This window comes from Lissotriton vulgaris, chromosome 7, assembly GCF_964263255.1.
Source record: "Lissotriton vulgaris chromosome 7, aLisVul1.2, whole genome shotgun sequence".
NCBI classification, from domain to species: Eukaryota; Metazoa; Chordata; class Amphibia; order Caudata; family Salamandridae; genus Lissotriton; species Lissotriton vulgaris.
Window position 1 is genome coordinate 1205719808 of NC_141695.1, and position 27494 is coordinate 1205747301.

The 27494-nt window shown below is 44.5% G+C and overlaps 1 protein-coding gene across 1 annotated transcript in view; it reads left to right on the forward strand.

Annotated features, from left to right (window-relative positions):
• THOC6 (THO complex subunit 6) overlaps positions 1-27494 on the forward strand; it is a 152364-nt gene that overhangs the window by 55090 nt on the left and 69780 nt on the right. Inside the window, exon 3 of the mRNA XM_086931721.1 lies at positions 9352-9416. Coding sequence (XP_086787847.1) covers positions 9352-9416 — 65 coding nt within the window. The remainder of the gene's footprint in view (positions 1-9351; positions 9417-27494) is intronic.

A 27494-nucleotide genomic window follows, 5' to 3' on the forward strand; every position in this document is an offset into this window, starting at 1 on the left:
GTATGGAGTCTAGTTGCCTAATGTATGGGTGTAATGCATATGGTAGTAGTAGAAATTTGTGACATTGCATTTTCAATAAGCCTGGAGTTTGGAAAGGTAAGTAAAGTTTATTCATGCTTAGTTATTTAAAACCATAGCATTTACCTTAAAATGTAATAAAAGCATTATTATAAAAGAATTCCAAATACTTACTTAAAAAACACCATCTTACATCATTCTTCCTGTCTTGCTATGCTCCGCGTTAAAAAGACATGTTAAAAAATATAATATTTATAAAATATTAGCAACTTTTACGTGTATAAAAGACAGAAACATTGCAGCTGCTTTAACACCCTAGAATCCTGTATGTTGTCCTAAAGTGCAAATGTGTTGTGCTATATTTCTTAATAAAATCCAACTAATGTAGCCGTAGTATGTGCAAAAAAACAGAGGGTTATAATATTCAGAATATGTACAATGTCACTTTTTAGAGCTTTTAAAGTTCTCGTTTGACAAGCAGTGCTCAGGAGTAGTTAACCGTTTTTCCCTTCACTTTTTAAAGAATTTCGTGAGTCGACAGTTAATCATAGTGGATCTAAAACAATGACAGCCTGCCTACAGATATGTATTCCCCCCTCGTTAAATGGAACTTTCAGCAATTGTCTTCTTTCTTGTAATAATCCCGGGCAGACACATGTGGTGTGTATGATATTTTCTACCCCTTTATTACACAGCCTTCAAGGCGCTTTTATGAGTGCATTGTTCCATTCTTTCCCTTTAGTTCTCCAGGGATACTGTCGAGACGGAAATGCATAAAATCAATTTTCAAGTTTATTGACCATCCATATTCTAGATATGGTTAACACTTGAGAATTTTATATTCATTTATCACTGACCAGGCATGCAGTCTACTGGCTAACTTCTCTTTATCGTTGAGAAGTCATAATTTATTTTCTGTAGTATTAACAATTTTTTTAAAGCAGCTGGAGAAGGGGTTATTTGCCCATATTGTTTGGATTTTCAGTGCTTTGTTCTCTGCACCCAAGTAAAGTTGTGCTGGCGCTATTATATTCCTCTGTATCTTCTGCCACAGAGCTTGGCATAATTGACTTTTTTAGGCTGACCTTATTCTATTCCAGGTATTTACATAGCCCCCTTGCCTCGCTGTTACTGGATTAATGAGCCCACACTTCAGTCTATCTGGGCTGGCCGTGCTTTCAAAGGAAGGTGGACCAGTGATCTAAATACTTTCAAAGATATTAGATTTAAAAGGGGTGCATCTCTGCCCCGAAGTACTTCACTACCATATGTAACGGTCAGAGTATTCCTGCTATGACTTTCAATAGTGGTGCATAGCTTGGACCATCTAAAGTTTTGTTGGGTACGGAATGCCTGGGTCAAGGGAACTGCTTTTCTCTTCAAATCCTTCCTATGCTGTTTGAAAGTGGCACTATCGTCAAAAGAACCCTCCAATATCTGTAAGTTGTTGTCTGCTCAAGTAGGTCCTCTCCCAAGAACCATTAATGTCTTTTATTTATTCTGCCACTTACTACCATGATCTTTGTTTTAACTGTCATGCCATTTGTTGACATATAAGCAAAACCGTTCTATGAGTTGTTGCACGCCTATTTTTGTCTGGCTGATCAATATAATATCATCCGCATATAATAAGTGTGATATGACCACAGATCCTATTTTTGGTGCATGAGAATTTACTACATCCAGTTTGATCGAGAGGTCAGTTAAGAACAATTTGAGTAAATATGGAGCAAGAACACAGCCCTGCTTTAGGCCATGATTTGTCACTATTTTCTTTGATAGCATAGATGCATCACTAACTTTCACCCTCGCCCAAATGTTCATATATAGCAGCTGACTAGCTTTTGAAAGAGGGTCCGGGATACCCCAGAGTGATAGCTTTTGCCACAAAAGGTTGCAACTCACACAATCAAAAGCTGACTTATAATCCACGTAGCACAAGTGAAGTGCATGTTTCTTGTGTTTACTTTTATCCATCATTAGTGATACAGTCAATAAGTTGTTTTCCGTGCCTGTTCCTTGAAAGAATCCTTTTTAGGTCGAAGCCTGCATTGCAGGGCATGGCCCTGCTGCATGCAAAGAGATATTGTGAGCAGGGGATTTCAGTATGGCATGAAGCCATGCCCCTTTTTAGGTCCCGCCTGTCGATGCGCATGCGCATCGAGCAAGGCGAGAGTATTGGGACTTATCTACTCTTTATCCACACTGCAAGGAATCGTGGCGATTCCTTGCAGTGCCCGTGACTTTTAAGCTCAATGCGCATGCGCATTGAGCTTAAAAGCGCGTTCACGTCCGTCCTTGTTTACCCGCTCCGCCCCCTCCCCTTCCCGCCGTGTCGCATTTCTCCTCCCCTCTCCCCTCTCTTCCCTCCACCCGCTCCGCCCCCTCCCCTTCCCGCCGTGTCGCATTTCTCCTCCCCCCTCCCCTCTCTTCCCTCCGTCTTGTTATTTCTCCGTCTCTCTCTCTCCTTTGCTCTGTCTTCTAGTATGCGTCTGTCTCCCGTCTACGCCTCTTCTTCTTTTCCTGCCCCTCTAGTTCTTATTTCCCATTCCCAATCCATACCGCTCCACCTCACACGGCAAAAGCCCACCTCCCCCATTTTGAAGCTCTCTTTGTGTGGCAGCCCTTGTACTCTTCCGAGTTCCATCTAAAAGCATCGCCTGCCTTGCATGTACCGCTCGGCCCTTTGAAGTCGGTACTAATGCATCCCTGATTCTTACACCAAAGACCCCCTGTTAACGGGGGGCCTTTCCCGCCACTAATCCCCTCGCCCAGCTCAGCCTGCTGCAGGGAGCTGCTAGCACCTAAGCCTGTCTGCTGCCAGAAACGCAGCAGGGGATGCTAACCATCACCACCCTGACCGGGACACTCTTCAGCTCAGCTGTTCACAGAGGTTTGAGTGAAAATCATCCTCCGCCCGCTCCGCCTCCTCCCCTTCCCGCCGTGTCGCATTTCTCCTCCCCCCTCCCCTCTCTTCCCTCCGTCTTGTTATTTCTCCGTCTCTCTCTCTCCTTTGCTCTGTCTTCTAGTATGCGTCTGTCTCCCGTCTACGCCTCTTCTTCTTTTCCTGCCCCTCTAGTTCTTATTTCCCATTCCCAATCCATACCGCTCCACCTCACACGGCAAAAGCCCACCTCCCCCATTTTGAAGCTCTCTTTGTGTGGCAGCCCTTGTACTCTTCCGAGTTCCATCTAAAAGCATCGCCTGCCTTGCATGTACCGCTCGGCTCTTTGAAGTCGGTACTAATGCATCCCTGATTCTTGCCTATAGCTGGGACCTGTCGAGAACTTGTCTTGCACACGTCACTTTCCCCAAGTCCTGGCTCCCCCCTGCTCAGCTTCTGTGCAGTAAGCCTTCGAACATATTTTATGTCTCTTCTTTCGAAAATCTTCTTTTGAAGATCTTCCCCTGCTCCTGCTGTGGCGGCTGACAAACTAATACACCAAAGACCCCCTGTTAACGGGGGGCCTTTCCCGCCACTAATCCCCTCGCCCAGCTCAGCCTGCTGCAGGGAGCTGCTAGCACCTAAGCCTGTCTGCTGCCAGAAACGCAGCAGGGGATGCTAACCATCACCACCACCACTCACCCTCACCCACCCTCACCCACCCTCACCCTCAACCCCTCACCCTCACACAGTGCAATAGGTCTCGGAGCATTTGAGTTAGAGCTTTTAGAAATGTTTATGGCTTTTTTTTTTAATTCTTTAGCATTGGCTACAGGAAACAAAAATGCTAAAGATTTACAAAAAAACCCATAAACAATTCTAAAAGCACTAACTCTAATGCTGCGAGACCTATTGCATTTCCAATGCTTGTTCCCATTGGCAGGCCTCTTGAAACGGAGGCCTGCCATTGGAAAAAGCTCCTGTTAAGCAGATTTGTCTGCTCTGGATCCCGCCTCTCGAGGACTCCATGACCTGCCTTACGGTAGCACGACCATATTTTCAGAAATATTGCCTTGGCAACCATGAGGCAGGTCAGGGAGTCCTGGAGGGGCGGGGTTTTGTTTGTGCCGTCATTCCTGAGCGTTCCTCGGCGGTGGAGGAGGTAGGGGAGAAACGGTGCTTCTATTGTTTATGCTATTAGCAATTTTTGATGTCATTTGGGCTATTTTCAGTAGGTTGTTAATTTGGTTTGGGGTTTTATCCTAAGGAAGATTGGGCTAATTTATTATCTGTTGCAGTCAGCAATGCACAGGAGCATTAATCCTTTTTGCCTGCGTGCACTTTGGCTCTGTGATGGTTTTACCACTTTAACCCAAGTAAGATAGATAGAGAATGAGCTTATGGCCTTGCATTGAGACACGGTTCTCTATAAATTAGTTAGTATTGGCTATTTATTTCAGAACAGACAGTTGGAGTGCAGCAAAGTTCACCACGAAGAATAAACCACTTAATCCAGTAGTTTCCTTTTTAAGTAACAGTCTTTCAGGATGAGCAAAGTTCGTCGTCCACGCTGTTTCCACTCTGTTACTCAGGCCGGTACTTCCCAAGAGGCAAGGCAAACCGAGAAAAGAAAGGACACTACAGTCACTTATCTGTTCTAATTATTTATATTCTCTAAGGTGCTCCCGTTCACCAGCTTTCTAGGATCACCACAAGTGAGGTAAGGAAGGTAGTGGGTTGAATGAATGGAGGTAACAAGGAGGGTGAGAATCATTCCATGCACTTATTTGCGCCAAAACCCCCACCACCCCTTTGCCTCCAACCTCTGTTTCCACCCTTCTTTCCCTTTACTCGCCTGGGGCTATGGTCCCTGGTGACCGTAGCAGTCGGTATCTCGGCGTCCTGTGCCTTCAGGGAACTACCGGATACTAGCGCGGTGTACTTTGGGGTTCTTGTCGCCTCCTCTCGTGTCTGGGGACCCTCCGACGCCTCCGACTTCGTTCTCCTCTCTTCGGCTCTCTCCGCTGCTTCCCGCGCTCCTCCTGATGATCCTCCCCTCCTCCACCTGAGATAACCGTCGTTCTCTCTCCCGTCTTCCTGAAACGCTAGACCGCTGAGGGTTGCGTTGTCGGGCGCCCAGCCGGGCGCCATCTTGGAGTTCTCGGCGTAGTCCATATTACAGGCTCCCAGTTTCATACAGCCTCAGATTTCTTTTTTGCAACTGCCATGCGCAATGTGACAAGCTTCGTCGCACAAGGGATGACATGAGAAGAGTACAGTGCACTGCGCAGTAGCCGGGACACCGGAAGAATTTGGCCTGTGTGGCATTGAACTTTCGGTGTGGTCCAGGTTTGAGGTTCTGTTTATAAATTTCTAATTGTAAGCGGAGCGCAGTACAAAAGCGGGAGTGTAGGGCAAAAAACGGAATGAAGAAAAGAGGTGTTTGGCGAGCGCATGTGTAAGAAATATTAGCATGTCCCTCTTTAAAAGTAAATCGTTAGTACACTGCAGTTTTTGTTGCGAGGCTAACCTCCTCGATGAAGTGTTTTCCTACGACCAACTCAAGAAGCATTTGTATCGCAGGATAAATGCTTTTTAACTGCTTTTAAGCAGGGGTGCTCCAATATTGTCGGCATGGTCACATTGTATCACAGGCCTCTTGCAGAGAGGAGGAAGGAGCAGCCTGTGGTTCCGTCCGCACTTGATGATGCAACGCCCATCCACGGTATCCACCCCGCTGAAGCATTTCAAAGTATGTCCAGACTCCAAATACATAACATCGATCACCTAAATAAGCATTGCTCTTTCTTGTTTTCTTTCTTATTGGGCAGTGGAAGTTGTTTTCATTTGCTGGTCTCACTGTAGTCACCTTTAGGATGATTTTGGTTTCACCTTTATAATCAACCCACACCAAGGCACTGGTTTGTTTTACAACCCCCTGCCTCTTGCTCTCTACAGGTAAACAGAGCTGCCACAACTTTCCTCTCTGTGTGGACTGTCGGAAGATGGATTGGGATTACACAGTAAGAAAAGATTAAACACACTGTCCCCCTGACTTCTACGTCCCTAAAATATGAAGTTTTGAAACTTCTACATAGTTTCTAGAAGCATGTTTGGGAGCAAGTATTTATTACGCCGCTATAAACACACTCCTTTCCTTTTCAGCTGTTCAAGGGAGCTTTGTGGGCTTTTTTGTTAATAATTAATCTTTGTCAATTTCTTTCTGTACTTGATTTGTTTGGACGAGTTTTAGAATTTATAGAATGTTTTGCTAACACATGTTGCTTTAGGTAAAGAGCCTTGTGGCGCCTGCCTTGCACACACAGTGAAGGTGGGGTGACAAAGGGTGTCTGCTGCCACAGGCCAGGCAGGTGTGTGCCCCGGTATAGACACACAGCAGCACATGAAGTGTCCGAGTTCATTGTATGATGTCTTCAATCAACAGGAGCTTACCACAGACAACGTGATGAGCTGGCTTCATCATATGTACATTTTACGCATTTTCTGCATTGAGCACCTGGTGTCCGAGGCCACGTTGTCTCCTTCATGTCACCAAGTGATTTTGTCTCTGGGGCGTTTCTTAAAATTGCTCCATCACTTGCAGAATCTGAATAGGGCCCCTCTTGTATTTTATTTTAGAAGTATGGCTGCAGATGTTTGTTTCTTGTTTTTTTATAATGAAAAGCACCTCGACAGAAGCACCACCCTTGAGCAACGTGGTTTAAAATACATAAGTGGTCGCTCAATACCCCACTAGCTCCATTCATACCATGTCACAGGAAGAAAACCGAATTTCTAGCACTAACCACAGCCTATGAGGTAGAGAAAGGCGGATGTGGGTGTGTGCCACTAAGCGCTATAAATAGCAGGAATTCTCATAACCAAATTTAGTTCAACCTTGAAATGATAAAGGCAGAAGATAGGTGAGTGTGCATGTGCACTATAGCAAAGAGGGGTGGGTAACTCAATATACCCTTGCGGGGTCGGGCAAACAATATGTATAGATAAAGATACCAGCAAGGGTTTTACTTTTGTTGAATAATTACAGCGACTAAGATCTATTTTACTAAGACTCTTAGACTGAGAACTTCAGCTGCTGAAATTGTTTAATCTCACCTTGTTCTTAGTGAGGGAACCAAAAGAGCTACCACACTAGCTCTAGGGAAGCAAAAAATGCAAAATGAGAAGCAACACAAGAGGTTATATTTAAAAAAGGTTATATTTCAAAAAATACTTATTTTTTTTCTTGAATTTCATTCAAGAAAACAATTAATAAGTCTTTTTTTAAATATCATGCACATATTGTGCACTATAGCAGCACACTTAATTTTGAGTCTGACAGAAAATGGACTTTGATATTAGTACGCAGCCGTCTTCCAATGACGATTTTGTAGTCTCTTCAAATGTTATCACTTTTGGAAATGTAATCTGTATCACTAGGGGCAAAAAGTCTTCTGTTTGTTCCCTTTTTAGGTCTTGCCTGGGGCTTGTAAGACATTTTATTAGCTTAAAAGGGGCTTAGATCTCCACCCATTACTTACTGCTGGTTGGCTTCATCTTCGCTCACAAAAGTTTGAGCTATTGGCATTGTAAATGACAATGTCTTTTATTTATGTATTAATTAGCAAAACGAGTAAATAAAAGGCATTGTAATTTACAATGCCAATAGCTTAAACTCTCGCAAATGCGAGACCTATTGCTTTTGAAATGATTGTTGTTTTGGGGGTTCGATCTTATTATCCTTTGCCCATTCCAGCAGATCACTAATTAGCGGACTTGCAAAATGTTTAGCTGCAACATCTTGGAGGGTAATTAGGCGATAGTTTTCTGGCTGTTGCCTATTACCATCTTTAAAGATTGGATTGAGTTATATACCTTAGTTAATATACTTGCCCAAAACACTGCATGTGATTTGAAAAGAGCTTGCGGAAGCCCTTTCGGACCGGGGGCCCCATCCTTCCTACTTGTTTGTATTACTTTGCTAGTTTAATCTTCCGAGAACCAGTAAGGGACCTGCTCCAGTGAGCATGGCTGATTCCTTATTGCATGACTCTTTGAGTTTGGATACGAAAAGGTTAATTTACTGGAAGGGTTAAAGTGCTCTGTCAAGAACTTTACTCAGATCACTTCCGCCCGGCCATGCTTATTACTCATGCTGGTACTCTATTTAAACCATTAAATAATTGCCAGAAATCTCTTGAGTTTTTCTTCTTGGAGAGAAATAGGACCTTCGCCCTAAAAAGTTTGTTTTACCTTTGCTTTTTCTTCCCATACTGTATTTCTGGACTATTTGTTTGTACTATTGAAAAATCTGCGAAACCCTAGATTTTCTGGATATTTCTTGACCATTCTCCAAGACCGATTCCCTTCCATTCTCAATGCACAACAATATGCGTTTGGAAAAGGATTTAATTATGTTGTGTCTAAGAACTCCTCCCAGTGTGGGCATTCCTATTCTATCACATCCTTCAAAATCTGGTAATGCGGCCACTTGAGAAAGTAATGCACACCCCCATAATGGAGTTTCCTTGGTTAGCCAGCCCTGCAAGCAATTTGTTTCAATTTCGCTGCCCACATTTTGAGGACTGTTCTGGTTTGTTGTGGAATGTGATGTATATAAACAGTCATGGGGAAAAGTCACCCAATTCCCATGGCTCACGTATATAGGTCATTGCAGTGTCCCATTTTATGTTGATTTACAGCATTTCATCATGGGGTCTTGTTCTGCTAGAGAAAGGAGTGTAGGATGGATATAAATGTCCATATGCTTTTGAGTTTTTAACATGCGATGTTTGTCACAATCTCTGAAACCTAAAGTGTTTGTATTGTAAGTCTCTGTTCCCAACTACCTACTATGGACAGCTTCCACATGATGCTGCAACACACTTGCTCAAAAACATACCCCTGATGCGTCTGTAGTTTACAACTACAAAAAGGTGCGCATCATCCCTCCTGGGCTGATGTGCTGCCTGCAGCCTCCACCCTGATGTAAATGTATGCATTAGATTAGGCTATCGAATAGTAGTAGCAGAGCAATGGGTTTTCCCAACAAACCTGGCAAACCTGGAGCCCAGGATGTGCACTTAGGAGATTTTATTTGCAATTATCTTATAAGCTTCAACGTATCCACACTCTAATAGCTCCTTTTTCTCTCGATTTCCATTTTCCTCTTTTGCTCTCATTTTTATCTTTCCTTGTTTTTGCTTTTTATTCTATTTCTTTGTAATTTCTCCTCTATTAATTTTTTCTCTTTTTTTGCCCTACCTGTTTTTTCATCCCTTCTGCTCCTTCTACTGTTGTCTCCTTTTATTTACCTCTTATGTTTTCCTTTGTGTATTTTTTGATGCGTTCGTTTCTATTGTATGTCTTCTGTTACCTTTTCATCTTTTGATGAACTTTTCATGTTTCTTTTTCTGATTTTTAACTTTACATTTTGTTTCCTTCCATAGCCTGTCCGCTGCACTGAGTTCTGAAGCCAAGGAGGACAACAAGAAGCCTGTGGTTCTGTTCATAGGTGATTCCAACCCTATAATCTTTCCATTTTTAAATTAGTAATGCTGAAAAATCTTGGTCCAGAAGTTGTTTTAGTGAAAAAAAACCTGTGTGGAAGAAGAGAGGATGTGTGACTAGGCATACGGCAGGACCGCCTGCTCCATCTGTTTTTATAATTAATCTAATCTCGAAGACCCAGCTGGGCATCTGTCCATTTTGGATTTTGGTCTTAAACTTTATTTGGTATTCTGTATTCTCCTTGAAGCTTGAAAAGATTTTGCGAAACGTACATGGCTAAGAAGCCTCTTAATGTTCTTCTTAACCCATGTATATGTGCCTGTGTCTCCCCGAGGTCACTCTTTGGGCTATTAACTACCTAAAGGCTTTTATAAAACATTGATATTTGATGAGGATAAATGAAATTATTAAAGCAGCTGATGTGTTATCAGTTCTTGCATTCATTAGGTTGTCTTCCCAACTCGATATTTTGTCAAGCTACGTCTCTTCCTATAGGCCAGGCAGGCACTTGCGTCTGTGCCTTAATTGCATGGCCAGATGAGAAAACACCCCAGAGTGGTATCTTAAATAGGAGACCAGTTCAAATGAAATTTGGGGACGTTCTTCAGATAGTTAACGGTAGTCTTCTGTCTCGTTCAGTAGCCAATCCACATACTGCTATAAAGAGTACCTGCCTGGACCTCTGACCTGGTGTTTTCCTTCAAAATGGTGGAAATCAAAGATAGTAAATTCTATGATTGCCCACAAGTGATTTTTATTGATCCAACATCTAATCTTTCTCATTCAAGTACCTATGTATTGAAGTGTATCTTCACTCCGAGACCCACACACACCCCACAGCCTAATTTAAAATAACATAGCTGCTTCTCAAATGACCACCTATAAAAATGTTAAAGTACAACTCCGCACGTCGGAAGCCAAAAAGTCTAACATTCGTTTAATGCAAAAAAAATGAGACCAGCTCAACAAATAATGAAGAGACCATTGTCATTTCAACCGACCAGAACTTTCGCCCGAAAACGGCCAATTGTAGCTTTTTTTAATGCTAAAAGGCATGCAAAAATAAATGGTTTCTATCAATTTTTCTCTCCATACATGTCCATGGAGCTTAAATATGTGGCAGAAACTTATTACATTTAGCAAACCTTATCTAATGAGCAGGTGGCAGTATCTTCTTACACAGAAAATGCGAGACATCCTTGAAGCAGAGAAACAATACATAAACACACTGATGACTTCATTAAGTTCTTAAAATTGCGTTTTTGATTGCCAATATCCAAAGCAAGGCAAAACTTGTGACAACTTTGTGACAACATGCGGTAAATGTTCAAATGTACTACTCCAAATAAAATAGCTTCTATGCCTACTAGAGCCATGAAACTAAGCAGTCGACTAAAGAAAACTTCAAATAAAAAAGTAAAAAACAACGTTCGTATTTGATTATAAAATATATCCGTGCACTTGTAAAGGTGAATTCTATGTTTTTACCAAGCAGTACTCCTACAGGAAGGCCACATTCAGATTATGGGAGTGAAGAAGTGTGGCTGGAATTACAGGAGCAAAGAAAAAGAGGACTTGTAGTTATGAATATTGCTAGTAGATAAACAATACAATACCATCTTATCTTGTTTCCTCATCCAAGCACTTAATTGAGAAATGCTGCAAGAACAGAACACGCAACAGTAAAATATAACCCCATACGCAACCTCATGAGGCATGCCGCAGTTTGCTCTAACCCTCCCCTCTTCCTCACCACTAGTTTTGAAGTAGCTCAGAATGACCTTATAAATAAGTATGCTCAACCTGAATAGATTTGCTCACACAACCAGCTTCCTGTGAGTAAATCCTTTTAAGAGAACAAAGCCAACATTTTCTCATGAAAGTTAAACCTGCATACATTAGTAGGTTTGAGAATTGAGGGCATAACATATTGGCTTTGACCTGAGCCTGCTGAGTTAATCATTGTGTAAAGTGTGAATACCCAGTCTTCCATAGAGCACATGGAATATGTTTACAGTTACAGCAAAAAGGGAAACTGAGATCCAATGAAATGAAGAAATATGTTCAAGAATTACAAAATTTTGTCTAATGGAGAAGGTCAGACTGTGGGCATTTATTTATTTATTTATTTATTTATAGAGTTTTGTATAGCGCGGACAAGACCCGTGGGTATCAGAGCGCTTAACAAGGAAAGAATAACATGTAGACATTATGGTAGCAGTAAATCACAAAAAACATAATTATGAGGTAGAAGGTAATGTACTGTATAGACATGTTAGATATATACTTCCTAATGTCTGTGCAATTAGCATATGGTGACGAACTAGGCTTAGCTTGTGTCGTGGTAATGGTACAAGCATGGAGAGGTAGAGTTATAAGGTAATTCAGTGCATATAAGGATAATATGGTTAAATAAATATAGTGAGGTAGCAGTTATAAAGATTATGACTGTGAGATAGAGTATAAGTTCCCAGGTATGAGAGGAAAACAGTAACATGACAATCCTCGACTTGACCATGCAAAGCAGACAGTTGTCAGCCCTCAATTTTCCAAATTTTCCAAATTTTCGATGAGGGCCACCCTCTGGTAGCGTAAATGATCATCCCAGTAAACAGACAGATTCTCTATGTAGGGAATTTACTCATCAAGTGAGACTTAAGTTCCCGTTTGAATGTTACTGTGTTTTGAATTTTCCTGATGTTTGGAGGTAGTGAGTTCCAGATTCTGGGGGCAGCTCCGGAGAATGCTCTGTTGTAGGTCTTTATCTTGTGGAAAAAGGCTGGTCGCAATAGGAAGTCTTTTGTGCTTCTAGTTGGTCTGTTGCCTCCTGAAGGCATAAGTTTCTTGGCAAGGTATCTAGGCATGTTGTAGTGAACAGCTTTATGTGTAATACAGGCCATCTTCATTTGAATTCTGGCCTCGTAAGGCAGCCAGTTTAGAGCTTTCAGGTGAGGAGATATGTGATCGAATTTCTTCGTTCCAGAGATGAGTCTAGCCGCAGCGTTGAGGCAGGCTTTTAATGGAGCTGTGGAAGTTTTCGGTAGGCCAGCTAATGTGGTGCATCCGTATTCGATCCTCGAGATAACTAGAGATTGGATCGCCAGTTTTAGATCTGTTGCTGAGATAAAGGGTTTCATTTTTCTTAAGTAATTTAAGTGGAAGCGGGCGCTCTTGGCCATTGAGTTGATGTGTTCTTTCATGTTGAGGTTTTCATCTAGCGTGATTCCTAGTGATTTAGCTGAGTTAACTAGGGTCGGGGGGCAATTTAGCGCCGTCACCAGTTTAGTCCATTCCTTAACTTCAGATTGGCTCTTAGTCGGAGAGATTAGCAGGAATTCTGTTTTCTGGCGTTTAGTTTCAGATGGTTCGTTGTTAACCATCGCAAGGCTTCTATTAGAGTATGGTTTATTCGGTCGATGTCCTCAAGAGAGCTGATCTTCATGTAAATTTGCGTGTCATCTGCATACATATGATAGGATATCTGTGATTTTTGAAGGATCTCAGTGAGAGGTTCTACATACAAGTTGAATAGATCCGGGGATAACGTTGAGCCTTGTGGGACCCCGATTGTATTGGGGCTTGGGGAAGAGATTGCTTGATTAACCTGGAATCGCTGGGTCCTGTTCTTTAGAAAAGAGCTGAACCATTTCAGTACGTTTCCGGATACTCCCATCCTGTCTTGTAGCCTGGTCATTAGTACTTCGTGCTTTACCGTGTCAAATGCTGCTGACAGGTCGAGAAGAATCAGTAGGCATGTTTGATTTCGGTCTAGGGCCTGTAGGGCGTCATCGACAATATGCAGAATCGCAGTTTCAGTACTGTGCCCTGTTCTGAAACCTGATTGGCAGTCATCAAGTAGGGAGAACTTAGCGATGTGTTGGCTTAATTGGCCCTGTACACATTTCTCAATGAGTTTGGCCAGTAGAGGGATGTTAGTCACTGGTCGATAGTTATTTGGGTCTGTTGCATCGGCTGTTGGTTTTTTGATGATGGGCACTACCTGACCTGTTTTTAGACAGTCCGGGAGGATCCTTGAGCCAGAGAGGCATTTACTATCTCAGTCCAGATTGGAATTAGAGTGTGGCTGATCTCTCTTACACACTTTCCCGGTAGAGGGTCTTGATAATGGTTGTTTGGTCTGAGTTCCAACAGCGTTTTGGTGATCTTTTCTTGGTCGTATAGTTCAAATGTGTCCCAGTTTGCATTGTTTTTTGTTTGGAGACCTTCAGTTGACATATTGGCCTCTTTTTTCAGTGGGGGAAGGGTCATAAGGTTTGCTGCTGCCTTTGTGAGTTCAACTTCTAGCATTTTAGATTTTTCCGAGAAAAATGAGGAGAATTCTTCGCAACTTATGGGAGTATTTGTATTCTCTTGAACTGTTTTGGCTAGTTTATTTGACTGTTGTTTTAAGATCTGGAAGAGTTTTCGGGGTCTGTTTCTGGCATTGTCCAGTTCAGCTCTGAAAAATTCTTTTTTGGAGTCGATTATCTTTTTGTTATATTCTTTCCTTGTTTTTCTGAGGGCTTTCAGCTCAGGGGAAGAAGGATGTTGTCTCCATTTTCTTTCAGCCATTCTCAGTTTGCGCCTGTCCTCGTTGAGTGACTCGTTAAACCAAGGATTTTTTGGCTTCTCTGAGACTTTTTTCATTTTTTGGGGCATGATGTCATTAACGATATTACCGATCGAGGTTATGTAGTGATCCGTCAGCTCATTGACATTTTGCTTATTGTTGGGAGGCTTCAGGACATTCTCACACCTTTCAACCAGAAGTTCCATATTGGCTTCTTTTGTGTCTCGTATCAATTTCTTGAGCTTGCGTGGTTGCACGGTCTTTCCCTTTTTCATTGTCGGTATCATGAATGTTATGATGTGATGGTCCGACCAATCACATGGGTCTATAGCGAGGATTGATGTCTCTGTATTTCTTGAGATAATCCAGTCTAGGGTCGCTCCTTGTGTGTGCGTGGGTTGGTTGCATACTTGTGTAAGTTTTAGCTCATTAAGGAAGTCTTTAAGCGAGTTAACCAGTTTGTCATTGCCGTCATCCCAGTGGAGGTTAAAGTCGCCTAGAAATATGTTAATAGCGTCAGAATTAGAGTTAGTTGTTATGATCTCTGTCAGTTGCTCTGTGAATTTTGCGTTCTCTCCTGGTGGGTGGTAGAATGCATGCAAGTTGCAGCTTTGATTATTTGGTGTTCTCACATTAACACCAAGGTATTCACAGGATTCTAGGGGGTCAGATTGGAATTGGCAGACCTCAATCTCTGAGCGGTGAATGCAAGCTATGCCTCCACCCACATTCCTTGGTCTGTCTAACCTGACGATGTTATATTGCGGTGGTATTAAAAGATCCATGGTAGGCGACGATGATTCATTGAGCCATGTTTCGGTGAGGATGGCCAAGTCAATTTCCTTGTTGATGATGAGGGCGGCTATGTCTGATGCATGTTTAGTTGCAGACCGACAGTTAAGAAGTAGGCTCTCTGACACTCAGTTATCAATGTAGTTACTTGCCGCAATTATCCGCCTTTACTTACAGTAACATTTTGTTAAATGGAGTGCATCTTAAATGTAAATTTGCCAGAGCAACTCACAAGGTGCTTCCTCTCAAACTGAAGGAAAAAGGAGATAAATGGTTCATTTAGAACCATTATATATTAGGAAATCTGCTGTAATCAGAAGTCTGGCTTAATCAACATACTGGCATAATTAAACTGCTCATGACACAAATAGAATTTGGGACCGGGAGCTATATGGAAAAAGAAGGAGAGGTCCAGTACCCGGGCTCCCAAAGAACAACGTGTATACACTGGGGGGCAGCTGTTCCTAAGTTCTAATGAAGGAGTCAACCAAAATTTGGTTGATGAGAAGGAATCAGTGGTCAGACTCTAAAAACGGTTGGATTTATAAATGGTGATGGGGGAATCCCTCCTTTTGGATATAGTGCCCTCACACCCTTGCAGGTGTCATGTTTCATCATCGGGCATTGCTCCTCGTGGGGGTGGCGCTGCAGTCCCTAACGGGCCCCGCGAAAGGGCTCTTTAGCGGAGATCTTTTTAGGAGGCCCCACAGTTGTACACGTGGGTGTGTGGGCCTAGGAAGGTGAGTAGGCGGGGGAGTTAATATTACCAAACGGTACCCGGAACCTCTGTTCGTGGGTCCGAGTGGTAAGTTAAAAAAGGGGTAACAATCCTGGAGCTCCTCTTAGAAACAAATACAGAGGGCGGATGTATGATTAACCGCTTCTCTCAGAATAGGTGCCAAGGTGGGTAAATCACACAAAAAAGAAGGTCAACATGTTTCGTGCTCTCTGTTGGTCCTTAAGGGATCCTTAGGCGCTTCGTCAGGACCGAAAAGTAGGTGAAATAGACAAGAAGACAGCAGGTCCCAGGTGTGAGCGTCCTTGCGCTGATAGAAACTCTCAATGTAGGTGCCTATCCCCAACCTAATAAAACAAAACAAAAATAGAGAAAGCCACACAAATATATACAAAGATATTTAAATGTTTTTTAGATGTAGGGCAATCATTATTTCCATGCGTTGTGCTTTGCCGCTCTTGCATGCACACGTGGTAACTATAATGTAATACCTGGGTGTAGAATAACTGTAAACAAAGACATACCACAGAGTGACTTAGACAATGGTGCACAAGGGTGGAGCTTATAGGCAGAATCTGTAATTTGGAAACCCTATAGTTCCCACATGCACATTGCCCGCTGAGAATGGTTCCGGCATTAGCACTATAGGGTTTCCAAATTACAAATTCTGCCTATAAGCTATGAATGTTTCCCGTTCTAAGGCACCTAATCTGTGATAAAGCACTGTGAGCACGCCCTAACTCGTATTGAGAAATGAGGATGCTTGTACACCTGGCTTCGGTGAATGAAGAGCAGAGGTGCCTAACAACAATTTATCTTGAGTGCACACCGAACATGTTCCATGCAAAACCCTTTGTTAGTGTTCTAAAAAGTCTCCATCAGCTGAGAGAACTACATGGCTCAAACTGGGGACTGCCGTAAAAAAAAGTTAAGGGGGAACCATTGCCCTGGTCTGCATACTGCTTCCTAATTGTTCAAGAAGTCATCTGTCCACAAGCAAGGCTGTGCCAGTTGTAGGAGAGTAGGGTCTGCAATCCTATGGTCACCCCAGATTTTTGCTTTTTGCTTCACTGGTTTACGACTTTCCCTGGCTGTTGGCCTGCTAATCAGACCCACAGCCTAGCTGTTCTCTCTCTAGATTGACATCCATGTACCTTAGGTGCATTTACCAATTGGTATTGGGTCATTATTGTAAGTCCTTGTACAGTGTACCATAGGCACCCAGGGCATAAGTGAACCCAAGGCCTACCAGGGGCTGCAGCATGTATTATGCCACCCCTGGCTGGCCATCCAAATCTTAAACAACTGGCTGATCAATCACCAGGGGCAAGGTTGTGTAATCACCCTTTGCTTTAGATATAGTATACCTATATCTAAACCTAAAATGGACACATATCACTCCTATGGCAGGCCTTAACAATCCTGGAGGCAGAGTGCTTGGAGTTATGTGAGATGGTGCTCTAGCATGAGCTGAGCCTGTCTGCAGCTTTCGGAACCAAGTCCTTCAGCTGTTTCCATGATAACGCTATACCATATACTCTTAAGTGCATTATAATCCTCGCGGTTATTGCTAACTTTGGCATAGCATTATCAAAACATGTCGAGTAAGGTGTCATACGAATTGGAATACTACCCCCTCGGGGTAGCATTCCACCCTTCTAGAGGGACACGCCGTGTACCTAACTGTGAACCCCAGTTAAAGTTAAACTCGAGCATCAGCATCACAAAATGGATGCTGCCACCAGACACAAGTCTGACCTCCTGCTGCTGGGAGTCCTTCCAGCGAGGGAGGCCTGGACAAAGGGTTTCCTGCCTTAGGAGGTGCTAGCACCACCCCAGACAGGATTTTGTGTATTAGGTAGGACAGGCCTGAAAGGAATAAGACATGCCTGGGGCACACAAGGTGCCTCTGTGCATACACAGGTTCAAACCAGTTGCTGGGGCACTCCAGCCCCAGCTCTGGCATGAAAACGGACAAAGGATAGGATAACCACCCCCCTTCCTGGTCCCACCCATAGGAGGGACCTAGTGATAGTATAGTACCCCTTTAGCAGGATAAAGGTAGGAGCTGGTCCCATTCCAAATCAGATTAATCCTGACTTGAAACTTTACAAGAAGAAACTCTGGACTTCGACATTCTGCTACAGAAGACTGAAGACATCTCCCTTGTGGCCAAGGAGTGGCCACCCTGCACAAGCAGTCACCATCAAGCGTCCAGCGGCTTCACTTTGTCTTCCCTCGAGGATCCAGACTTCAGAGCCCGACGAGACCCGGATTCCCAGACCTCTCCGACCTCTACCTACATCTGCAGCACAGCTGAGATCCGTGGGTGCGACGAGACACGTGGGACCAGCCATTTTGAAGAAACTGCACTTCGCTTTCAGCACGACTTCTGAGGTATCTTCGACGAAGTGCTTTGGGGATTGAGAAGCCCCAGCCCCGAGCAGCTCCTGCACAGAAGATCAGCCCTCCAGCATCCACGAGATCTGCGTGGGGCCCTTTTGCTTGATTGCTGCTCGACGCGTTGTCTGGTCACTTGCCAGCTGGCTAGTGGCCTCCTTGACGACGATCCACGAAATCACACCGCTGGTCTGGTTGCTTCAGACTGGCCCTTGCTTCCCTGCAAAGGAGAAGCACCCCGGACCCTCCTGGTCCGCACCAGACGCCTTTTCCACTCACCGCGTGGGTTGCCTTTGCCAAGGCCTGTTTAATCCGAATCCGGAACCAACACTGCCGACAGCGAGAGCCCGCGTGGGACAGCTCGTGCCTCAATCCTGGTTGTCGAAGACACCTCCTGGTCCACGTGGCTGCAATGTCAAGTATCCACTCTTCACCTGATCGCGACAACAGCATCTGGTTCCTTCCTGGTTCCACTCCAGTCACTGGCTAGTGACTTTGAACATTGTACCCTCTGCTTCCAGGTCTTCAGCTTCCTTGATCCACCCTTGGATCACTCCGGACATCTTCCTCCTGGTCGCCTGCAGCATCTTTTCTTCCAGGCTCCATAGACTTCAACGCAGAGACCCGACACGACTACGCACCTATGCACCCGCAGCCTGTGGGTGAGGTAACAAGAGCATTTCGGTGCTCAAGGGTAGATTGACTCTCCTAGTGTCCAGATTCACAGTCGTTTTAGTCCTAACTAGTCAGGATTATCCGTACTCACCTTTTTCTTGAACTGTACTGTCCATAGACGTTGTTACGCATCTCGCGTGTGAGTTCACACTCTGCACACGCGTCCCGTCGGCCTCCTATTACTTACCTAAAGTTAGGATAGTGTAGTCCCAGCGATCCTACAGCCGCTGGACAGCTCCATTCCTTCTATCGACTTCCTTATACCACTTGTTTAGTATATGGTTTGTTGCGCCCCTAGGGCAGCATTGTAACTCGTGCAACTTAACGTATTTTTCTTAAGAGCCTTGTCATGTGCTTAGCCCTCTGACCTCATAAAGAGTTCAGAGGTGCATGTTAGTTAATAAATATCTTGTTTATTTTCATAACTACCTGTGTGGTGTCCTTTCATTTGGTATTCAAGGGGTTATACGTGGTAAAACAGCTGGCTTCACATGCCAAAAGAGTTTAGCCTAAGACTGCTTTGTCCATGCTAGCATTAGGATAGCTGGTCTATAAGGTTGACTTACAACCAATCACCATAAGGGTTGTTTGGACTGATACAAGGTGATCACTAGAACTAGTGAGCATCATATATCAGGCCAACTTCTCACACCAGTGTCATGAAAAGGAAGCCAAATTGGGCAAGTCCAAGCCTCGCAGAGGCACATCTCATAGCATTGCAAACCTGTTGGATCCAAGGTATAGTTTGGGATAGTGCAATGTATATTATCCCACTTCTTCATTCCTAGTCATTGCATTAGAGGTGAAAATAAATCAGGATATAGTAAGGCTATATATCCACTCTTTCCAGTGGGCTGTATAAAGGTACGGCCTTCCCATTTTCTTCCTGTTTTTCCACTTTCTCATGACTAAAACGAGGACCCTGTCCGGTTTGAGTGCCCATAATCGCACCCCATAATCGCACTAGTCATCCTTCCTGTGTCGGACATGGAGAGGTCTGCGTAATACATTGCAGATGGTGCACCCTTTTAGGAGGTATGGCAGTAGTCCATGGAACGTTTACATTCTTTGTTGATGTCTGACTGTGGTAGAGGGTAAGAACTGATAAACGCTTAACTTAGTTTTTCCTGGTTTAGTTGTCTGAGGGTCCATGGTCAGACAAGGGAAAGGAACACAGAGGTGCTTAAACCTGTAAGCAGAACGATCATACACATATACAGAATTTGGCTTTCTGTTTGGGTACCAGCTGGCTCTTTTTAGGTCTCAGACCGTAGGCTGCGCTTGCGCAGTCTCGCTCCGAGATTTAATATTTTTAGGGCTCGTCCCTTTCCTATTCCGCAGGAATAGGAAAAGAGCCCTAATGCAGCCAAACCATACTTTCTGCCAAGGGCTCTCCAGCGGATTTTGAGAAGTGCACGCCTCGTGCACGAGCTTGCCGCCTGCCTCCACATCAAAGCCATCTGTTGCTTTGCGCTCGGCCTCAGGCAAGCATTTCTCCTCCCCTAATTATTCACTGCATGGCCGGCCGGCACATCAAAGGCTGCTGCTCCCCATGCGTCTCGTCACCCTTCCTCCATTGTTTTCACTTCTTTCACGGCCGCTCTCTGCTTTGCGCTCTGCTTTCAGTTTACTTTCAGTCTTCCTCACTTGATATGTCTTTCTCTCACAGACAGACCAGCCTTAGTATGTGCGCTCTCATTCTCCAGCTCCGCTTTAGATTTCCCATTTACTTTCGCTTTCCTTGTTTCAGGACTCTTTCTCTCCTAGCTTTACTCTTTGCTATCTGCCTCAGTGTCACCCGTTGGTATTCATTTCTGCTACCAATACCTCCTCTGCTATTCCTTCTCTGTGAAGTGGCTCTGTGCACTTCTGTTAAACCTTCTGTCTGCAGTTTCTTTCCCAGCTCCTCTCTTGATATAACTTAATACTGCAGCCTGCCTTTCTCTCACAGACAGACCAGCCTTAGTGCGTCCGTTCTCACTCTCCAGCTCGGCTTTAGATTTCCACACTTCTTAGTCTGTTTCCTCTGCCCCTTCTCTCATCCGCCTGTAACGCTGTCACAGATATTCAGAGCTGTTAGTGTCACAGGCATGGAGTGTATCTGCGTGCACAATGTTATGTTTTTGGATTGTTACTAGTTGTGGCTGCACTGTCTCTGGGCTTAGTTGGTCACACTAGTCTTGCAGATTTCAGTGGTTAGTTTCTGGTATCCCCCCTGTGCATATCACGCACCACCATTTGTCTGCCTAGCCCTAAGCATCAGTCTTCAAAGGCTGCAGCTCCCGCGCCTCCCCCCCCCCCCCCGCCACAACAATGTAGAGTTTTTTTTTTTTTTTAGTTACGAGCAGAAAAGTCCCAGCAATTGCTCCGTTTTTCACCGTACTTGCACCACTGACAAATACACCATGACTTCCCAGACTTGCACGCAGAAGACAGCATTATACTGGCCTGGGTTCTCATCAAGTATTTTATCAGAAAAGTCCCAGCAATGGCTCCGTTTTTCACCCTACTCGTCTCCTCTGTGCACAACCCTCACCCACCCTCAAACACCTTCACTCACCCACACCCCCTTAACCTCACACCCCCTCAACCTCACACCCCCTCACCCTCACACCCCTCACCCTCACACCCCCTCACCCTCACTCACCCTCTCAGCTACACTCACCCTCTCACCCTCGCACACCCTCTCACCCTCGCACACCTTCTCACCCTCACACCCCCTCACCCTCACACCCCCTCACCCTCACACCCCCTCATCCTCACACCCCCTCATCCTCACACCCCCTCACACCCCCTCACCCTCACACCCCCTCACCCTCACACCCCCTCACCCTCACACCCCCTCACCCTCACACATCCTCACCCTCACACACCCTCACCCTCCCTCACCCTCACACACCCTCACTTACCCTCACACACCCTCACTTACCCTCACACACCCTCACTTACCCTCACACACCCTCACTTACCCTCACACACCATCACTTACCCTCACACACCATCGCACACCATCACACACCCTCACACCCTCTCACCCTCTCACCCTCTCACCTCACCCTATCACCCTCACACACCCTCACATCCTCACTCACCCTCACACCCTCACCCTCACACACCATCACACCCACATCCTCACACCCCCTCAATCACCCTCACACCCTTACCCCCACAATACTCAAACTTCACCCTACAACTTCACCCTACAACTTCACCCTACAACTTCACCCTACAACTCCACCCTACAACTCCACCCTACAGCTCCACCCTCCAACTCCACCCTCCAACTCCACCCTCCAACTCCACCCTCCAACTCCACCCTCCAACTCCACCCTCCAACTCCACCCTCCAACTCCACCCTCCAACTCCACCCTCCAACTCCACCCTCCAACTCCACCCTCCAACTCCACCCCTCCACCCTCCAACTCCACCCTCCAACTCCACCCTCCAACTCCACCCTCCAACTCCACCCTCCAACTCCACCCTCCAACTCCACCCTCCAACTCCACCCTCCAACTCCACCCTCCAACTCCACCCTCCAACTCCACCCTCCAACTCAACCCTCCAACTCAACCCTCCAACTCAACCCTCCAACTCAACCCTCCAAATACAACATCCAAATACACCCTCCAACTACAACATCCAAATCCACCATACAAATCCAACCTCCAACTACAACTCCAGCCTCCAAATCTACCCTCCAAATCCACACACAAGACAACTACAGAACCCAAGTCCACCCTCAAAGTCAAACTCCACCCTACAACTTCACCCTACAACTCCACCCTACAGCTCCACCCTACAACTCCACCCTACAACTCCACCCTACAACTCCACCCTCCAACTCCACCCTCCAACTCCACCCTCCAACTCCACCCTCCAACTCCACCCTCCAACTCCACCCTCCAACTCCACCCTCCAACTCCACCCTCCAACTCCACCCTCCAACTCCACCCTCCAACTCCACCCTCCAACTCCACCCTCCAACTCCACCCTCCAACTCCACCCTCCAACTCCACCCTCCAACTCCACCCTCCAACTCAACCCTCCAACTCAACCCTCCAACTCAACCCTCCAACTCAACCCTCCAACTCAACCCTCCAACTCAACCCTCCAACTCAACCCTCCAACTCAACCCTCCAACTCAACCCTCCAACTCAACCCTCCAACTCAACCCTCCAACTCAACCCTCCAACTCAACCCTCCAACTCAACCCTCCAACTCAACCCTCCAACTCAACCCTCCAACTCAACCCTCCAACTCAACCCTCCAACTCCGCCCTCCAAATACAACATCCAAATACAACATCCAAATACACCCTCCAACTACAACATCCAAATCCACCATACAAATCCAACCTCCAACTACAACTCCAGCCTCCAAATCTACCCTCCAAATCCACACACAAGACAACTACAGAACCCAAGTCCACCCTCAAAATCAAACTCCACCCTCCAACTCCACCCTCCAACTCCACCCTCCAACTCCACCCTCCAACTCCACCCTCCAACTCCACCCTCCAACTCCACCCTCCAACTCCACATTCCAACTCCACATTCCAACTCCACATTCCAACTCCACCCTCCAACTCCACCCTCCAACTCCACCCTCCAACTCCACCCTCCAACTCCACCCTCCAACTCCACCCTCCAACTCCACCCTCCAAATCCACCCCTCAATGCCACTTCACCAATCAATGCCACTTCACCAATCAATGCCACAGCACCCCACAACACAACAGCACCACTCAACGCCACAGCACCACTCAACGCCACAGCAACACTCAACACCGCAGCACCACCGCATCACTCAACGCCACCGCATCACTCAATGCCACAGCATCACTCAACGCAACAGCACCACTTAATGCCACAGCACCACTTAATGCCACAGCATCCCTCAGCACCACTAAAGGCCACAGCATCACTCAGCACCACTGAAGACCACAGCATCACTGAACGCCACAGCATCACTCTTTGCAACTAATCAACAACAACTGGTTCTAATACGTTCTCTTAATGTTTTAAGCTTTATTAGAAATGTTACAAAATAATGTTAATATTTCACTTCTGTTCTTGGATTTCCATCACAGTAAAATACACTGAACATAATCTTCCCATAAGTTATTTACAAAAGTTGCAGCTATTGCCATTATACATTACAATAACTTTTATTTAAGTATAAATTATTAAAACAAATAAAAGCCATTGTTATTTGTAATATTAATACTTCAAAGTCATGTAAATACAACACTTATTGCATTAGAATGCTATAGGTGTCACGTTTGCAAAAGTTAAAAATATTGGCATTGTAAATGACAAAGCTAGTAATTTCCCTACTTTCAATACCAACACATAAATAAAATATTTGTCATTTGCAATACCAATACCTCAAACTTTGCTAATGCGAGACCTATTGCATTGTAAATGCTTGTTTAGTATGGGGGCTTGAACCCGCCCCTCTTCTCCATTGGCTGGCTTCCTAAACGTAGGCCAGCCATTGGAGGAGAGGGGCGTCACTCCGTTCTAGCCCCGTCTTTTTCCGATTCCGATGCGTCTTTTTTCGCTTCTTTTTTGTTTTCTTTCTCTCCTCTTCCCATTGGCTGGAATTTTACCTTCCAGCCAATGGGAAGAGGAGAGAAAGAAAACCACGCCCGAATCAGAAAATGACCGTGCTTTCTCCGAGGCATTTCTGCTTCGCCTCGGAGAAAGATGGTGGTGTCATGGCGTGGCCTGGCCGCGCAACAGACTGAGACCCCCCTTGAACAGGTAAGTTTTTTGGCGTCTGTTCCCTTGTTGTGCGTCTGTTCCCTCGTGCTTTCCGCCCCCCCCACCCCCTCGTTGTGCGTCTGTTCCCTCGTGCTGTGATCCGGTTTTCGTGCCTCTGTGCCCTGCTTGTGATCCGGTTTTTGTGCCTCTGTGCCGCCCTGCTTGTGATCGGTTTTTGTGCCTCTGTGCCGCCCTGCTTGTGATCCGGTTTTTGTGCCTCTGTGCCCCCCTGTCCCCTTGTTGCTTGTGCTTGTTGCCCCCCCTTGTGCCTCTGTGCCACCCTGCTTGTGATCCGGTTTTTGTGCCTCTGTGCCCCCCTGCCCCCTTGTTGCTTGTTTGGTATTTTGCAGTGGACGAAAAAAAGGTGAATATGGCTATAAAGAAGAAAGATGTTTTGTCAGTGGAGAAATGTTATTATGAGATCGCACATGAAGAAAATCATGGCAGAACTGAATTACGGCAAACATTCTAGAAAGACAGTGCTCTTGGATAATTTAGTCTCTTCTGCATCCAGACCTACTTCACCCCTAGAGAAAAGTAGGGAGGCCTATGAGGAAGAGGCGGAATTATTTGAGTAGCAGATTAAGACAATAATTTGGGAGATTATGTCCTCAATGCAGAATCCTCACTCAAAATCTCACACTATCTGACCAAAGAGATAATACTAAAGATACCTCAGATTCTGAAGCGGAAGGGGTGGATGCTTCTCCATCAGATCGAGAATTCATCAAAATATCTAGCATCTCAGCTGAAGCAGTGTTAAGACAGTTTCAAACAACACCCACTGAAGAACTGCCTTACAATTACATGTTCTTGGTGTAATATTACATGATTGGAGGGATCAAATAAATGTTCCTAGATTCATATTGAGGTATCAAATTGAGGAAATGGACAAGAACGTTTTAGATACAGTGGCCATTGACTTGTTGGTTGCCAGTTTGCTATGGATAACTTCAATCACAGGAGAAAGCATATTAAAAGAGCCAATGGATAAGAAGGTTGACTTTGCATTAAAGAAAGCTTATGCAGGGATGATCTTTCATGACAGCTGGTATTTACGATAGATATGCTAGTCCGTCTGTAGAAACATATTTTAAAGAGATTTTCAAACACATTCAAGTAGGTTCAGAATGCTCAAATTTATTCAAGGGTATTGAAAGATAGGTGGAGTTTGCTTCCAATATTTCGTCTGGAATAGTATATACAGCTGTATTCGTAGAATGAACTACTTTTGCTGCAAGAAGGGAGGTTTACCTGAGATAGTGGCACACTGATACAGCACAGAAATCAGTGGTATTACGCATGCCTTTGTCAAACTATTTGGAGCAGAGCTTGAGGAGAAGTTGCATCAAGGAGAAAAAGCATTTCTTTTCATTCCATCAAAACCAAAGTATATCTACTTCTTCAGACCTAGACCCCAGTAAATCATTGTTTCCCTCAATCTCTAGCAAAATTCAAGGATGCTGAAAGGGAAGAATTTCAGTCCGTTTGAGCAAAAGAATAAATCCTCTTTGCCATGCAAATGGCAACACTCCTGTCTATGCTGGAAATGGTCAAGAGTGGCAATTCAGGGGATGTATTAGACTCTTCAGAACAAGTTGAGAACAATCTACTTCAGACGCCTGGGCCCTGAGCATTACGGGAGAAGACTATCCAGTTGACTTTATATCTCTGCCTCCAGAGACTGGAATTATTCATACACCAAGCCCTTCAGACTGATAGAGAGAAAAGAAACAAAGTGCCTATCTTATTCTCTGATACTTATCAGAATAACAGAATGTTGCAGGGCTGACATGTTTTGCCTTATTTGAATGATTGGATGCTGCAAGCAATATCAAGAGAGGTAAAGGAAGTTGGGACCACAAGTGTTTCAGGAATGCATGACCAGACATGGCCTGATCATCAGTTGTCCAACATGTCAGTTGACTCTTTCACAGAGCAAGAGCTTTATAGGAGCACATTTCATAACAACATTGGCATTCGCAAACCCTCTGATTCGTAAAAAAGAGGTTTTGTGAATGCTGAAGTCTTTTTTTTTAAATGTACAAAGCCCATTTAACCAGTTGGACACGGTTTTCCAAATCATTGAATGGGTTTAGGAAATTATTATGCATTGGTATTTGGGGCCATTTTAAGGGCATCCCTTCCAAATACTGATTTGTTACTGTTTGGTGACTGAAATCCAGTTACAAAATATTAATACTTTACCACCACCACCTCAAAAGAGGTGTTAAACCATTCACAGATAAGAAGGAGGTCCCTATGGGACTCCAACCCTTTGTGAATGTTGTCCACAAGGCCACTGCTAACTAATAAAAAAAGAAATGTAAGACATTTTTAAACACAGCCCATTTTCCATTTAGTGAAAGAAGTTGCATTAAAAAAAATGTAAAAAAATTGCTTATTGAAAAGCAATTGCAGACCAGTTCATCTGACCCTATACGACCACCATACTGTAGCCAATCCTAGTGGATTCAATTTGCAACCTACCTCACTAATATTTATAAGGTAGGTCGAATTGTGACCCACTGTGACTATCTATTTAGGGAATCAATTTAATAATACAAAGGTCGGTTCGCAAAATATAAATGTATTCGGTAGAAGCCGGTGCGCAAATTCTATCAACTTTTACTAAGTGCATTTTTAGTACCTTATGCCTAATGTCCCTGTTAGCAGAAAGTGTGGCGAGACTAAGGTGGACTATTCCACATTTGTTGGCTCAAAATCAAGCAACAAGGGTCCAGCTGCATTTATCTTGGGGGTTAGTGGTAATATTAGAGCATTCTCATCCATCACAAGGTGCTCTCTATAGTGATAGTTACCACTCTACCAATTTAAATGTTTCAAAAAGTAATACTAGTTTGTTGAGACCAGATTTGCTCAGCCCCTTGAGATCTCAATTTTAATATTAATATTGAATTGGTGATATAATTGAAACACTTTGCATGCATTATTAATACGTTCTTACAACAAATGTATTAGCAGTCATACAAAGTACAGGATTGTAGTGCTTCCAATTTGTACTATTTCCATGTTGTAAATTCATAGACTGTGTTAGCAGTCCTACGTTATGCTGAGTTATAGTTATAGACTGATAATGCCAACATGTGTTTCGCAGCACTTTCGCTTTTTCGAGGCTGTGTA